Here is a 16712-nt window from a genome sequence, read left to right as displayed (position 1 = left end):
TATTTTATTTTATTTTATTTATTTTATTTTATTTTATTTTATTTTATTAAGTAGGCTCCATACCCAGCATGGAGCCCAATGCGGGACTTGAACTCATGACCCTAAGATCAAGACCTGAGCTGAGATCAAGAGTTGGGCGCTTAATTGACTAAGCCACCCAGGCGCCCTGGGTATTATTTTTTTTTAATATTTTATTTATTTATTTGAGAGAGAGAGAGAGCACAAGTAGGGGTGGAGGAGAGGAGAGGGGCAGAGGGAGAGGGAGAAGCAGGGAGCTGGCTGCAGGGCTCAATCTCAGGATCCTGAGATCATGACCTGAACCAAAGGCAGATGCTCAACCAAGTGAGCCACCCAGGTGCTTCCCTGCCTGTTATTTTTAAGTCATGGTATTTTCATAGCATGTTAGACTACAGGGAGAAACCAAGCTAGAATTGTGTTTTCTTGTGGATAATTTATGTGCAAATTATCCTATGATTTTGTAAAAATCAACCAAGTTTTTTTATGTAGAAGTACCCATAGAATGACTTTAAATAACATTATGCCTTGTTGAAATAGTCACCTCAATATGTTTCATTCTACCTCTGTAGTTAAAGTCCTGTTGTAAAGCTCTTTGGGTGTTTAGTGGAGGAAATAAGAAGGTTCAGAACACAGATATAGTTCTATCAAAATAATTATTCGCATTCATTGCAAATTAATGTTTTTTTTTTCAATTATTGTATCACAGGATGCCTGACTCAACTGTATAAAAATACCTTCTTCAGAGGCGGAGACCTAACCGCCGCATACACCCCGAATGCCCAACACTGTCAGATGATGTGCACGTTCCATCCTAGGTGTTTGCTCTTCAGTTTTCTTCCTGAAAGTTCCACCAATGACACAGGCAAAAGGTAAAAGCTGATATGTCGTTATTGGAGAAACCAGTAATTTTGCAAAACAGAACGAGTTGTGGACAAAAAGGTGTAGATATTGCAGGGTTATGTTTCTCAAATGAGGTCCAAGGGCCAGCTTCACTGGAATCACCTGGAGTGGTTCTTAACTGCTAAACATTCCACAAGGCACAGGGAAGCCCCCATGACAAAGATTTTCTGGTCCCAAATGTCAATAATGCAGACGTTAAGAAACCTGCATGTCAAGCAGTTGCTGCATTGACCTAAAGTCATAGACACTAGGCAGTGTCTATCCAAGGCCTCAGGAAGAATGCTTGAAAATCATTGGGTTGAGTGATTGTCTCAAGAAAGGGTCTAAAAATGGGTGACTATTTCACCTGAACAAGGGAACATACTATCTGACTCAGGATTGTATTTGTGGATAGCACAGTCCTAAGAAGGTATAATGGAAGGCAAATATTTTGTTGAGAATGTCACTGAGTAAGATCCAGAGCTTGTGACCTCGGGAAAGGTCTGTTCTGAATGGGCCTGTAGCGGGCACCTGTGGTATGATTAGTGTGTGTGTGCATGTGCATGCGTGCATGTGCGTGTAAGTGCGTGTGCATGCACATGCAAATATATATTATTAACTGGCATTTTGGAAAAGTAAGAGTCCTGAAAAAATAGCCATTGAAGATCTTATGAGGTCATAAAGTTGACTGAGTGTAGCCATGGTTTCATCACAATTTTCTCTCACTTTGATCAATATCCAGAATGAGCATTTCTTCATTGTTCTCATTTCCATATCCATAGGTCTTTTCTTTTATCTTAACTCCATTTGAATTTAAAAACTGGGAATTAGATCATCACCCCCTGATTCTACATGTTAAACTTGTACAGAAAACCCAGACTCTGTGTGAGAGGGATCAACTTTAAGTTGAGTTAGGTTCAAGAATCTTTGTGAAAGATTGCCATTAGGATAGACATTAAAGACAGAATGAACTCTACCATTAGTGGGAACCTAGAAGGAGTTAGTAAGTAAGCTGAACATCATAGATCCAACTCTCATGACTGATTTAATTTCTTAAGTAAAAACAATCACCAGGTGAGAACATAATTCCCCAAATTGTAGGAACACGGGAAAAATCATTATCTCTTTAATATGATTGACTTTCTGTACTTAAAAGTGTTTTTTAAGAAAGAAAAACAATGCTGAAGTTAGGTATTACAAAGACTGTTAGATTTTGTGGAATTTCCTCTAAGAGTGTTCTTTCCAGCAAGCATCAGAGAAGCTCTATTATTTTCCTTATTCTACCATATTTATTAGTGTATAAAAAACATTAGACATCTCCTCAATGTGTGTTTATTATTCTACTTTCTAACTGAAAGTACTTTTAAAAACAGATTTGGTTGCTTCTTGAAAGATAGTGCTTCAGGAATCCTGCCAAGAGTGTCACGGACAAATGCAATTTCCGGACATTCCTTAAAGCAATGTGGTCATCAAATAAGTGGTAAGTTGTCGATTTCAGAGGTAAATCTGAGCAAATAATGGGTTTACCTTAAAATGTCTTCTGCATAAGCTCTGTACTGCCGTGGACATTCGAAGGGAGCACTCAGAAAGATAGCAGAGATTAACTGGATGTATCCTCCATCTCGTCTTTATCAGTTCCAAGCTCAAGGAACCTCTATTGCTTATGAGGTTAGCACTACAGTGTAAGATTTGTAGAAAGTGAATACACATTCAAATGATAGCTGCCCCCTTCTCCCACCCCCGATTGCAGATAAAAATCTTAAAGAGAACACAGAGAGCGTTTCTATCCCTGTTTTACTTGAGATAATTTGCACACTCGTGGTTCTCAGCCAGGGCTGATTTTGTCCTTCATCAGGGGACAACTGGCAAGGACTGGAGACATTTTTGGTTGTCACAACACAGGGGAATGCTACTGGCATCTGGTAGACAGAGGTCAGAGATGCTGCTAAACATTCCACAAGGCACAGGGAAGCCCCCATGACAAAGATTTTCTGGTCCCAAATGTCAATAATGCAGACGTTAAGAAACCTCATTAAGCCCCCAAACTGAAGGTCTGGGCTCTGTAAATCTTGCTAATGAAAATCATACTTCTTAGAAAAAAATGTGAGAGCTAAGAAGCCAGGAGATTTAAATTCTGACACTTATTGCTACTAATGTCTTGGGAAACAATTTCTAATCCTATCCTAATTTAAGGGAGATGAACTATTTCTCTGACATAACTGATTTGAAAGTGAGAAGTACTGAAAAGATTCTCAACTGATGGGCTGGCAGAACCTTGAAATAAACATGTTGTGACTGTATATCATTGCTATTTTACCTTTACTATTTACAGTTAATTTTGTAGTTTCAAATTTCAGGTGTTTTAAAGTTTTCTATCCTCCCTTCCCCCATTAACACGACTCCCTCAATACGTATGTGTGCTTTGTGCATGCATTTGTATAGGAACCAGTCCTTAGTTAGGAACATAGAGATCTGACTTAGCCAATATGTAGTTTACCTGAGGACGAGTACATGTCCTATGTTATAAGATCAAATTCATATCTTAATACAACTTAGGGCAAATCATTCGATTAAGCATTATTTTTAATTATGCCATCATAGTAAAATTTAAAGAACAGTATTTTGCTTTTCTCAATACTCCTAGTTATTGTTATTTTTTTCTCAAACTTAGTCTTACAGAACTTAATGTTCCCTCCTAACTCTCCCTGAGTATCTCAAGTTAAAGTGAATAATTGCTCCCAAGGACATAGAGTCCCTAAACTTGGGACCAATTTTGGTTTAAAACATTATAGATAGGTTTATAGCTTTCCACTGATCATAAAGAAAAGTTTTTAGTTTGTAAGTATCCTATCCCAACTCAGCTGATTTTTTTTTCTCATGTACAGCAGAATTGGAAAGAGACTTCATTTCTAGAATCTACAAACTCCTATGTGCATGAATCACTGTGAATTATCCACTGCCCTGCCCACCTCAATATATAGTTTTTCCTACTAGTTTGTACATTTTCTGTCATTACCATCATTAAATCTAGCTTTATGACTTTTTCAACCTCTTAGGAGTGGAACATTACGTACAGAAGATTATGGTTTATACTGCTGATTTCCTTATCCAAGGGTCTAACTAACAAATCTGAGTGCTTAAAAAAAAAAGAAAAAAGCCTAAATCATAAATCTGGTTCACTATCTGTCCAAAGAATTACCTATATTTTTTCTTTTCAACTGAAAGTGGAATTTAACAAAATTTTAAAGCAAGAATAAAGATGGTTTCATCATGAATATACAAAACTCTTCACCTTTTATAATGATTTGACACATAGATGTCAATGACAGGACCTACAATGAAATTCACAATCAGACAGAAGTAGGTGAAAGCTGAGAAATAAGCAAAGAGATAGAGAAGCTCCTTCACTCAGTGCAAGAAATTGAGGGCACATCAGTTTGCTTAATAATGCAGATCCCTCGCACAATCATCAGGACCCTCACTATTGTAGCTTTGTCTGTCTTCCATTGCTCATTGATAATTTCAGGGTGAAATATTACCTATATAGTTGCACATACCTACAGTTTTGGAAACAAAGTAACTCCTTCTCCATGCTAGTGCTCTAAAACATATTGGAATGTGTTTAAGTAGAGTTTGATAATGTCGTGATGTAATGAGAATTCTAAATCCCCTAATTAAAAGAGCAGTTGTGAAAAACAGAATCCTTCAAAACTACCCTGCCTAATGGATGATCTACTTCTAGAAGGAAACTGACCAAATTTGCTCTGTGTATTTTATTTGTACAGCTTGCCACCGAGACATTCATAAAGGAATTGATATGAGAGGAGTCAATTTTAATGTCTCTAAGGTAAAAAATGTTGAAGAATGCCAAAAAATGTGCACCAACAGCATCCACTGCCAATTTTTCACGTATGCCACTGAAAGATTTTACAATGCAGCGTACCGGTAAGTACATTCATAGTGTTTGTTCTTTCTGATGGTGCTTTTAAGATTTAATTGTACTCTTTGTAAACTTTTTCCCCCAATGGAAGACCAAATAGGGCTTTTAGACCTAACCACTCTGCTTATTTATTTACTCGGTTCTGGTGTCATTTTGCTAAGGAGAATAATTTCCATTTTGGGGAAGTGAGGGTTTGGTTGAAAATGTCTCCCATCCCATTCTCACCCTAACCTTCCCTGTGCAGAGCAGAAAAATGTCTCTTTGATTAAAAACACAAACCCCCCGACACACTCAGTATCAAAGTCATTGCTCTGATTGCTTTATTTCCCACTGACCAAGGGTCATTTCAATGCAAAAAGGATTGCTACATGCATCTTGCAGTTTAGGAACAGAAGTAACCTCTTTTCTTCACATTTAGAAACGCCTGTCTTTTAAAGAACGGTCCAGGAGGAACGCCCATCAGTATAAAGGTGCTGACTAATGTGGTATCTGGATTTTCACTGAAGCCCTGTGCACTCTCAGAAATTGGTAATTATATGGCTACTATTTCCCTATGTGATTATAGCATGCAGAATTAGAGTCCCCCAAAGACATCCGTATTCTAATTCCTGGAACATGTGTATATGTTACATTACATGGCAAATGGGGCTTTGTAGATGTGATCAAGCTAAGGATTTTGAAATGGAAGATTTTTCCAGATTACGTGAGTGGGCCTGATGTGGTCACAAGAGTCCTTATAAGAGAAAGAGGAAGATAGAAAGGTCATAGTGATAAGTTTTGAAGAGGTTACACTGCTGGCTTCCAAGATGGAGAAAAGATCCACAAGCCAAGGAACGCAGGTTGCCTAGAAGCTGGGAAAGGCAAGGAAACAGGTCCTCCTGTAGAGCTTCCCAAAGGAAAAAAGCCCTGCCGACATCTTGACTGTAGCCCGGGGAGACCCATTCCAGGCTTCTGACCTTCAGAACTGTGAGATACTAAATTGGTGTTATTTGCAAGCACTGGGTTTGCGATAATTTGTTACAGCGATAATAGGGGACAAGTGCCACAACACTGCAGAGAAACCCTAAGGTCATTTCTTGGTGGTGTCTGTTGATTAGTGAAATGACTCAACCATAACGAATCAAGAAAGTGCTGTAGTTTCAGACATTTAGGTAATTTCAGTTCAATTATCCAGGAAATTGTCATGGCCTTCCACCTTATTTAGTGACCAGCATGTTAGTGATAAGATGTTACTGAAACTGAATCACCAATACTCAATGCTACACAGTATCCAGTGCCAACTCCTGCCAAACTCCGCAGCAGGTGCTGGGTGAGGACCCCCTGAGGGAGATTGGGAAGTTGGCAACAGGGCATCTCTTTTCCTATTTGTTTCCATTCTCCTCCAGTCCTTACATGCCCAGAACCAGTAAGTTTCCTAGCCTTTGATGGGGTATTTTTGGGAGTGTCAGGCATGCCATCAATGTGCAGACAGGCATTTTGCAACTTTGCCTTGGCCTTTGCTTTCTGCTGACCCAGGGCGCAACATCAGCCAGTCTGAGAGCTTAGGACTTTCTCAGATCTCTCATGGACATGTGCACAGCCCTGGTCATGCAGCCCTGTACTTGTATATGGCCTTCTAGAGTCCCAGGAATATGGCAAAGATTTTCACCACCACCCTCTTTCCCTTCATTTTCCTTTTAAGAATTTTGTCAGCTTGTTGTTTGCTCCAGCTATTACTGTTGCCCTAGGAAGCTGCAATGTTATGTAACTGGCACTTTTTGTTTGTTTTTTTTTTTCTTTGCTCTTGACAAACACTTGCAAGGAAAAAGCTGTTAATACTGAAGAAAGCTCTGAGTCATGTCAAATAAACCCAATCCTTGTGAGTGGAATTTTCCTGAGAATTTCCAGACAGGTCAAATAATGGTGTTTAACTGGGGATGGGGATGGAGTATTGGAGTAGCCCCAAACCCACTCCACCCCCTCTCGGGCTGCTAGGCTACTGGCTGGTTTTCAGCACGATTGTGGGGCTGTTTTCAAGGTTTCCATGGTGCTGGGGAGAGGAGAATGGGAACAAGGCAAATTAAAACCCCACAAAACTCACTGTTCTTATAGATATTCAGCTGTTTTTCTTGAATAAGTACTCCTGGACTGTTATAATTTGATTAATTTTTATTAATTTCTAGAGTTCTGAAAACATTGATTTTGACAATTTTGCCCATGCTCTCATTACTTCCATGGAGGAGAGGATTTTCAGAGGTCCTTCCTCTGTCATTCCCACTCACATCCTGTAGTGCCTTTGATAAAACAAAACAAAACAAAACAAATGAAACCAAAACACTAGCTTTAAAAAAGAAAATGGTCTTAACAAGATAGCTCCTGTGTTTTTGTCATCTGGATGGGTCAGGTAGTGACCAAAACATTGTATACAGCTCTGGGTTGCATATTTTGTGTGTAGCAATGGTCAACCCTGAGCACTTCCAAAGGGGGTAACCAGGAAAGTAAGATATCTAGAAGTAATGGAAAACACAAACTGGCTAGAAGAATAGGTTAAAGGCATTTAACCTGAAAAAGATCAGGATGACTGTCTCAATTTTTTGTTTATAGAGGGCTTTCATTAGAGATTAGATTAATCTGTGTGGTTCCATTAGGCAGATTAAGGTAGATGCTCCTATGAAGAAAATAGGAAAAACATTCCTAACACCTAGAATGGTCCAGAAAAGAATTGGGCCTTGCCATAAGGTAGTGAGCTCCTCATCACTATAAATATCTTAGTAAAAGGTAAACAACTTGTCAGGGACGTCCTTTAGGGGATGTAGTTGTAGGTTGGCATGGATGACCGTAAATTCTCTTCCAGCTTCCAGAGTCTGTGTTTTGCTTTCTTTTTTGAAAGATTTAATTAGTTGAGACCTAATTTCCTAGACTGCCCCTATGTAGATATTATGTCACGGGAGGTACTTTCTCTTGATACAACTATGTTCATTTAAATTAGGACTCTTTTTGTCCTTCTTATAATTGCTATCATTATTCCATAATTTTAATAAAATTTATGTCATCAAATTGAGTCAACTGAGTAAATAATATGAACACAAATAAAAGTGTAATTAAGACATAAGATTAGGGGCATCTGGGTGGCTCAGTTGGCTAAGCATGCGACTCTTGGTTTCAGCTCAGGTCATGATCTCAGAGTCCTGAGATTGAGCCCTGTGTCAGGCTTGGCGCTCAGTGTGGAGTCTGCTTGTTCTCCACCCCCCCCTCATAAATAAATCAAATATTTAAAAAAATAAGATTATATACAGGTAATGAAAGTGGGCTTTCTCCTGTTCTAATTTCAATGGACACATGGCATTTTTGTTAGCTACCTGATATTTTTGTTAATCTGTTTTTATTAAAATCTTTTTCATAATATTCAGGAAAATGTAACATAAAACCTTATCTCCTAAAATCCGGAATTCATGTTCAGGGTAATAGAAAGAAACTCTGAGGGGTGCCTGGGTGGCTCAGTTGGTTAAGCGACTGCCTTCAACTCAGGTCATGATCCTGGAGTCCCAGGATCAAGTCCCGCATCGGGCTCCCTGCTCGGCGGGGAGTCTGCTTCTCCCTCTGACCCTCTTCCCTCTCATACTCTCTCTCATTCTCTCTCTCAAATAAATAAATAGGGCGCCTGGGTGGCTCAGTCGGTTAAGCGGCTGCCTTCGGCTCAGGTCATGATCCCAGAGTCCCGGGATCGAGTCCCGCATCGGGCTCCCTGCTCGGCGGGGAGTCTGCTTCTCCCTCCGACCCTCCCCCCCTCTCATGTGCTCTCTCTCTCTCTCTCTCTCTCTCATTCTCTCTCTCAAATAAATAAAATCTAAAAAAAAAAAGAGAGAGAGAAACTCTGAGCATATGCTAAGTAACCTAAATATTTTGCACGGGTCAGGATGGAGCTGAGAGCCTAAGTTGAGGTATTTCATTTCTCTGACATAGGAGTCCATCTCTTATCAGATTTAGACCAATTTTTCCTTCTTCCAAATGGCAAACAACAAGTCTCAGCATATTTTAACAGACACTGTTTTCACTTAGGATATCTGGTACTATAAGTAACCGTCATAATTTCCTCAGCTATGATGACAAAGGACAGGTCACTTGAGCGTCATGTCACTTGCTGAGGACTGTCTTCCGTCCGTGAGTTCATAGGTTGCCGCATGGACATTTTCCAGCACCTCACATTTGCAGATGTGGACATCACCAGAGCTGTCACCCCAGATGCTTTTGTATGTCAAACCATTTGCACCTACCATCCCAGCTGCCTCTTCTTTACGTTCTACACAAAGGCGTGGCATCTAGAACCACAAAGGTGAGTAGGACTGTGTATCATCACTGTGATTTTATAGTTTGAATCTTTGAAAACTTCTGTTCATTCCCCTCAGGGCACTTGAACCCCGGGGTTAAGTAGGTCCTTTCCTGCCAGGGGTAGATTAGTTAAGAGCTCAGCTGACTTTCCCACCTACCTTCTCTTCCTGAAACATAGCATTGGATCCATGGAAGAAAAGGATCCCATACCTTTCTTACTGATCTTAATGTTTTGTCTTATTAACCTGAAGCAAAACCCACTCACTGCCAGCATATCCATTAATGTTGTCTCTGATTCCTGTGTTTCAGAAACTAGAGCCCTGTTTATCCTGATTGACCTCTCTACCCTCTGATGACCTGCCTTTTTTTTTTTTTAAGATTTTATTTATTTATTAGAGAGAGAGACAGCAAGAGAGGGAACACAAGCAGGGGGAGTGGGAGAGGGAGAAGCAGGCTTTAAAACAATAAGATTATATACAGATAATTGATGCAGGGCTTGATCCCAGGACCCTGGGATCACGACCTGAGCCAAAGGCAGACGCTTAGCGACTGAGCCACCCAGGTGCTCCTTCCCTTTTCCTTCTATACATAGGTGGCACTAAGAGAAAGGTGCGTAGTTATACAATAGCATCAGCAGCAGAAACCCCCAGAATTTGGTCTTGGTTCTTTTCTTTTTCTTTTTCTTTTTCTTTTCAATGAGAAGGTGGAACTGTACCATTCTCCTCTTTCCAGGTTATCTGTGCCTATCAGTTTTCTTCAGAGGGAGATGTGGCTTGGTTTACATTTGATCTCTGATTTATTAGAGTCCTGTGGTCTGCTTTACTTTGAAAAGAGTTTCTCAGAGGAATAAAATTTGCAGAGGTGCTTTTCAAAATATGAAGTGCTTTTGTGTTTGCTTTAATGCAATTTTGTTTCTCTCTCTTTTGCTTTTTTTTTTTTTAATAGAAATGTTTGCTTTCTTAAGACTTCCAAAAGTGGGACACCAAGTTCCCCTACTCCTCAGGAAAACGCCATATCTGGATATAGCCTTTTAACCTGCAAAACCTTACCTGGTAATGTGATTCAATAATAATAGTACATAAAATGCGATACACTTTATGATCTTCTAACAAGTAATAGCGATGAAACTAATCCTCGGTACTGAAAACCTGGGTAAATGTGGGTTTATCGCTGTCTTCATTTTATATGTCTCTATGTCTCTAATTCACACAGAGCCTTGTCATTCCAAAATTTACTCAGGAGTTGATTTTGAAGGGGAAGAACTGAATGTGACCTTTGTTGAAGGAGTGAGTGTTTGCCAAGAGACTTGTACAAAGATGATTCGTTGTCAGTTTTTTACTTATTCTTTACGCCCAGAAGACTGTAGAGGAGAGAAGTTAGTGAAATTTTATTTTTCAAAGACTGTCAGCAAGACAATTTCATGAATTATCCCCCTCTGTGAAGGTTTAATCTTTATACTGATCATTTTATCTAGGTGCAAGTGTTCCTTACGGTTATCTTTGGATGGTTCCCCAACTAGGATTACATATGGGACACAAGCAAGCTCTGGTTATTCTTTGAGGTTGTGTAGAAGTGGGGATAGTTCTGGTGAGTAAGCCGCACTTGTTCATGGAACCGTAAAGGGATGGCTGTGTTGTCTTCATAGCTTGCTTTGTCTGATGTAATAGAATTATTATGTATTTTGTTTTCCTTGGCTGAGGTGAACTCTGACTCACCTCAAATTCCAACCGTTAATGTCAAGACTCTCTTTTTAGTCTGCACAACAAAAACAAACACACGCATTGTTGGAGGAACCAACTCTTCTTGGGGAGAGTGGCCCTGGCAAGTCAGCCTGCAAGTGAAGCTGAGAGCTCAGAGCCACCTATGTGGAGGGTCAATCATTGGACACCAGTGGGTCCTAACTGCCGCCCATTGCTTTGATGGGTAAGTTTTGGATGTATCTTATCCAGCGTCTTAACTTGCCTTTTTGTTTTGAAGAATCTGTGATCGGTGTCTCGATCATCATGTCAGTGTATTAATCAAAGTTTATTTTTTGACAAAAGACATTTTAAAGAAGGGCTGGTATTCAAAATGTCAAATAGCTCATAGGACCTGTCTGAGCACTGAATGATCTGACCTAGCAGAACACAGTGTGGTCTGTTTGCAGGATTGACACTCTTGGGGGCATGTTCCCTGTGCCTGGTGCTCCCCCTTGCTTTGCTGCAACCGGAAGCCCAGACAGAGAACTTTCATTTATTTTTTTTAAGATTTGATTTATTTGCGAGAGAGAGAGTGAAAGAGAAACAGCACGGGAGAGGGCAGGGTCCAAGGGGAAAGCAGACTCCTCACTGAGCAGGGAGCCCGACGTGAGGCTCGATCCCAGGACCCTGGGATCATGACCTGACGCCGAAGGCAGACGCTTAACCGACTGAGCCACCCAGGTGCCCTAGACAGAGAACTTTGAAATAACACTGAAGCCTCCCTAAATTTGCCCAATGAGGGGGGCTTGCATAAGATCAGTCTGACCTCTTGACAATTCTGGATATTCTGGATTTCATGGAAGCAATTGCTTTCAGCTTTGCTGAACTGGGCAGGATTTTCCCATAATAAACTGTGAATCTCTCCCAACCGGTTTCACTCAGATTTGGGACAGCAACGTTCTTGTATTTTTACTTACAGTAACATGAAATAACTACACAAATGTACATTTTCAGTGTTTTTAACTAAATCTTCAGAGATTCAGTACTCCTGCTGGTGGTGATGACCAATTGTGTGGAAGAGAAATTAGATAAGTAAAAATACGCCGTACGTAATATTTTCTTCCCAGAAAAGTACTATTTTCAAAAGGTAAAGTTGAAAGGAAAATGGGCCAATATCAAAGGCTGGTCTTTCTGGTTTCAAATAGGTCTTTCTTTTTCCTTCCTAGGCTTCCCTTGTTGAATGTTTGGCACATTTATAGTGGAATTTTAAATCTGTCAGAGATAACAAAAGAAACACCTTTCTCACAAATAAAAGAGCTCATTATTCACCCAAATTACAAAATCTCAGATGGCGGTGGTCACGATATTGCCTTAATAAAACTTGAGACTCCTTTGAATTATACGGGTACGTAGCATATTTAAGGAGAAGCTATACAGCTGAGTTCAGCGGTTTCCATTTTCACATCACTTTGAACGAGAGGGCAGAATCTAGACGGATTGTCCTTATTTTCTGGTTGGTGGAGTTGGGGGAAAGGTGGGGAATTGCCAAGGGAGGCACCTGTGACTTGGATAAATCTCTTCTACTTAAGGGTAAGAAATAGTAATTGGTTTCTTCAGGTAGGAATAGAACTGCATATACATTATTGAGATAATACACCTGGTGAATGTCTTGGTCCTTTGGGAAGCATGGCTCCCTTTGACAAGAATAGCAGGATTACTACTGCTTTGGGCATATTAGGAATATAGAAAGGTAAGAAGGGCCAGATACTAATTCCCAGGTCTAACTTGAGTGGAGACATTGAAGTAGCAGGAAGCTCCGGGAAGCAGGTAGTGTGATGGTGGGAGGTTTGGCCTCTGTGGGACAATGCTCCCCAGTTGGTGAACGCCTGCTGTCCCGTAACGATTCTGTGACCTCGGGCAAGTTTCTTTTACCTCTTTGCACCTTGAATCTCCTCATCTGTAAAATGAGCATGACAGTCACCTGTTGGTTTGTTATAAAAATTTCTAGTTAATAAGTTAAAGCACTTAAACAGCACTTAAAATAGTGCCTGTAACAGTGGAAACACTCTGTTATTACTATTAAAAGTGTCACACACAGGGTAAAACACACCAACTTCTAAATGCTTTTGACAGAAATTTTGCTCCAAGTTTTAAGGTTTAATCCAGAAAATCTGACACCAAAAATGTCATCTGGAAATGAGTCTGATGATGAGAAATTTTCTTGAATCACTGACCTTAGCAACTGAGCAGAAAGAAAAAGGGTCATTCTTCTTGGTGCTACCCTATGGAAAGAGACTATGGGAAAAGGAAAGTGTGTATTTTTGGTCAATATCCATAACTTTATTTAACCAAACTCTAATCTCAAAACCACTTTTCAGAATTCCAAAAACCAATATGCCTACCTTCCAAAGCTGATACAAATACAACTTATACTAATTGTTGGGTAACCGGATGGGGCTTCACAAAAGAAAAAGGTACAGCATGACATTTTAAATGTTGTTCTTAAAACAAGTCTTTTATGTTAAAGTACATGGAGTGAATCCGTTTAACTGGCCTCTGTCTGAAATTTCCTCCAAACTCATGACCTTTCCAATCTATCTATTCTCAAATATTTACTCAGTGATTTCTGAGATGTATTTTTGTTTGGGTCTGGAAAAATGTATAAGGTTACCTTTTAAGCATCTTACTTAATAATAAAGATCACTTGTTTGACTTCATATAAAGGACTGGTGCCATATAACCCTAACAAGACCACTCAAGCTTATCCTGTCCTCACTATTAATAATGTTCCCATCTCTCAATGCTGTCGCTCTGCCTTCATACCAAGGGCCAGGAGTATAGGCAGGCACACCATCTCTCTTTCTGGAAGGCTCTAAATCTTTTTGTTGTTGTTGTTGTTTCATGCATCCTTCCTGCAATCTGATGAAGCTGGTGAGCCACTTTTCTAATGGTGTTTTAAACACTTAAAGAAAACACACAGAAATATGAAGGACGCCAGTGAAATTGCAATAGAGTTATCAAAATACCTTTAAAAGATGTGATATGGTAACACATGAGTTTCTTTATGAATATGTTAAACAGCAAGTTTTTCAAGTAACTACCATAATTTTGAAATTGTGGTGAGCGCAGCTGATATTTTCCGTTATCGGCCCTAACTGTCATGTGAAAATATCATGACTGTGATGCAAAAATATCTGTACTCTCTACTGATGGCGAAGTCCTCGATACTGCTAATACTCCCATTTTTATTGCCTGCATTCAAAACTGAAGGTAGTGTTAGATTTCCATTGGAGATTGGTGAAAATAAAGATATTTTCCTATCCAAGTTTATAGAGCAAGTGAATTCTTTCTGTGGACCTCAGTTTAAGAACTCCTGCTCATGGGTAGTTGGTGTATCTCAGTTGCCCTTGAATTTCCCAGGAAACAGACTATTCTCCCTTTTCAAAATTTTGTTCCTGATAGACAATACAAGGAATAATATTTGCATCATTCTTTACGTATTTAAGGATGTCAAGCTCTTTCCTTCTTTCCTAATGTAGTCCTTTATTCAATGAATTCAGTTTTTTCAAGTTTTTGACTAGTATCTTAAGACAGGAAGAAATTTTAAGAGTAACCTTAACTAAACAAGGAAAGCTCCCAACATATGTTCAAGGGGAACCTGGACACTGGTGGAAATTTAATTATTTGTAAATAAATTGTTCTTCATGGGAAATACTTGCATTTACTCGAAGAACAAACTACTCCTCTGTTGCCAGAGGTTTGGTGGGTTTTTTTCCCCCCCCAAATCATATATTTTAAAATGATCGTGTTGAATATATAAAACAAGAACTGAAAGGTAAGAACTTCCAGCTTTTGGGTTGGAGGTGATAGGAGGGAATTTCTGAGAGGTTTCTATTGAGATAAGAGGATGGCAGAGAATCCGGAGGCAAAGTCTTTTGTCAGCCTGGGGGGCTGGGGTTGTCTTAACATTGCACAGCAGAGGGAAAGCACATGCTCTCTCTCTCTCTCTCTCTCTGTTTCTTTCTCTCTCGGTTTCTCAATTTCTTTCTCTTTTACTCTCTCTCTCTGTTGGTGTGATTAACTCTACTTTTTCACCCTTACTATTCTTATCTAAAGAAATGACCTTAATGAAAAGTTCATTATTCTGATTTGCTTTAAGACTTTGGTATTTTCATGGTCACTGTATTTCCTCCTTCTGAAACTTCATATTGGTTATCTCATAGGGGAAATTCAAAATACCCTGCAAAAGGCAAATATTCCTTTGGTACCAAGCGAAGAATGCCAGAAAAAATATAGAGATTATGTAATAACCAAACAGATGATCTGTGCTGGCTATAAAGAAGGAGGAAAAGATGCCTGTAAGGTAATACTTTCAATTATGAAAAAACACACAGTGGTCTGCTTGAGAAAATCAACTGGAAAATATATTCTCCATAGTATATGTCATTATATTTTTCTTTAAAAATTCAGAGCCAAATAATCCAACAATTTCATAAGCAACCTTTGATGAGCTGAATATATATGCATTTATATAATTTTTATTATATATATGTTACAATCTGTGCAGAAGCATATTATGTTTAAAGGGAGCACCATTGTATATAATTGTACTAAAATATTAGAGCATTAGATCCATTTGACATTGAGATTATGATGTCAACATTTCCTTGTTGGACTAAACAGAAAATTCAACCATGCATTATGAATTAAATTATTTTCATCACATCCAACAGCTAATGAGGAACATAAGCCACCTGAAGAACGATAAGGAACTGTATGTTTGTGTTGTATGCAGTGTGGCTACAGAATTTTAAAGGCACAACTGTCATACTTTCTATTACTTTATTTTTCCACCCACTGTGACACAGGGGGATTCAGGCGGTCCCTTAGTTTGTAAACACAACGGAATCTGGCATTTGGTGGGTATCACCAGTTGGGGTGAAGGCTGTGCCCGCAGAGAACATCCAGGTGTCTACACCAAAGTTGCTGAGTATGTGGACTGGATTTTAGAGAAAACACAGCCCGGTGATGGGCATACCGATCTTTGATGAAGACACTGGCGTGAAGAAGCTTTATAGAGGTGGGAAAGAGCCCAGTTTGTAGCGTAAGTTTTACAGCTTGGGTCCAAGTCAAATACTGAGCCTTGGGGTCCTCGTCTGCAAACATGTGGAGAGTGGTATCTACTTCATGTCCTTGTCATAAGGGCAAAAAGAGACAATGCACACAAAAGCTGCTGAGGAAAATGTCGTGCAGAGGCAGGCTTTCAGCATTCAGTAACAATCCTAATAATGGGAGATAAAAAATGACCATTTCCATGATTATTTGTTGTGAAATAAAATGGCAAAAGAATGTGATTTACAAGTGTTTTCTTCTGATTGTGAGACAGAATGGAAGGCAAGTGACTCCCGATTCTAGCACAGTGCTTGGACTGGGTCACTCTTATCGGACTGCCGGCTCTGGAACTCAATCTATCTTAGAGATGGTAATTTCTTCTCTCTTCCTCACCTGCATGGTCATGAAAAACTACTACTGCCTGACTCACTTGGGGTGAAGAGCCAGTAAGCTTGGGTTTTGTTCCGCCAAGTGTAGAAGGTACACTTTTCCAAGAAAGAGATGGGTTTTCTGAACCTGGGAGAATAATAGTGCACTTCTTCATTTGGGCTTCTTGCCTTGTTACCTGGTGTTGGCACAAGGCCCTGGGGTTGGGTATGCAGGAGAGACCTGTGCGGTATCACACAGCCTTTATGGAGGACAAGGAATCTGCTCTGTGGGATGGGGTGAGGGTGTCTGGATATTGGGCTCTGCAGTAGTAATTCAAGAAGCATCGCGTATAAAGTATTTCATAACTTCAGTCTTGTCAATTTATGGTGGTAGGGAGCAGTCCTGGG

The 16712-nt window shown here is 39.7% G+C and overlaps 1 protein-coding gene across 1 annotated transcript in view; it reads left to right on the top strand.

Annotated features, from left to right (window-relative positions):
- KLKB1 (kallikrein B1) overlaps window positions 1-16113 on the top strand; it is a 38000-nt gene extending 21887 nt beyond the window's left edge. Inside the window, exons 3-15 of the mRNA XM_035004202.1 lie at window positions 725-887; window positions 2271-2377; window positions 4683-4842; window positions 5256-5365; window positions 8990-9149; window positions 10091-10197; window positions 10358-10520; window positions 10620-10732; window positions 10900-11068; window positions 12051-12229; window positions 13203-13298; window positions 15048-15187; window positions 15693-16113. Of these exons, the coding sequence (XP_034860093.1) occupies window positions 725-887; window positions 2271-2377; window positions 4683-4842; window positions 5256-5365; window positions 8990-9149; window positions 10091-10197; window positions 10358-10520; window positions 10620-10732; window positions 10900-11068; window positions 12051-12229; window positions 13203-13298; window positions 15048-15187; window positions 15693-15872 (1847 nt within the window). The 3' untranslated portion in view covers window positions 15873-16113. The remainder of the gene's footprint in view (window positions 1-724; window positions 888-2270; window positions 2378-4682; window positions 4843-5255; window positions 5366-8989; window positions 9150-10090; window positions 10198-10357; window positions 10521-10619; window positions 10733-10899; window positions 11069-12050; window positions 12230-13202; window positions 13299-15047; window positions 15188-15692) is intronic.
- The last annotated feature ends 599 nt before the right edge of the window (window positions 16114-16712 follow it).

Source organism: Mirounga leonina, unplaced genomic scaffold (assembly GCF_011800145.1).
Source record: "Mirounga leonina isolate KUSES-001 unplaced genomic scaffold, KU_Mleo_1.0 Mir_128, whole genome shotgun sequence".
NCBI classification, from domain to species: Eukaryota; Metazoa; Chordata; class Mammalia; order Carnivora; family Phocidae; genus Mirounga; species Mirounga leonina.
Note: the sequence above shows the minus strand (reverse complement) of the source record. Positions and strands in the feature narration are given on the sequence as shown.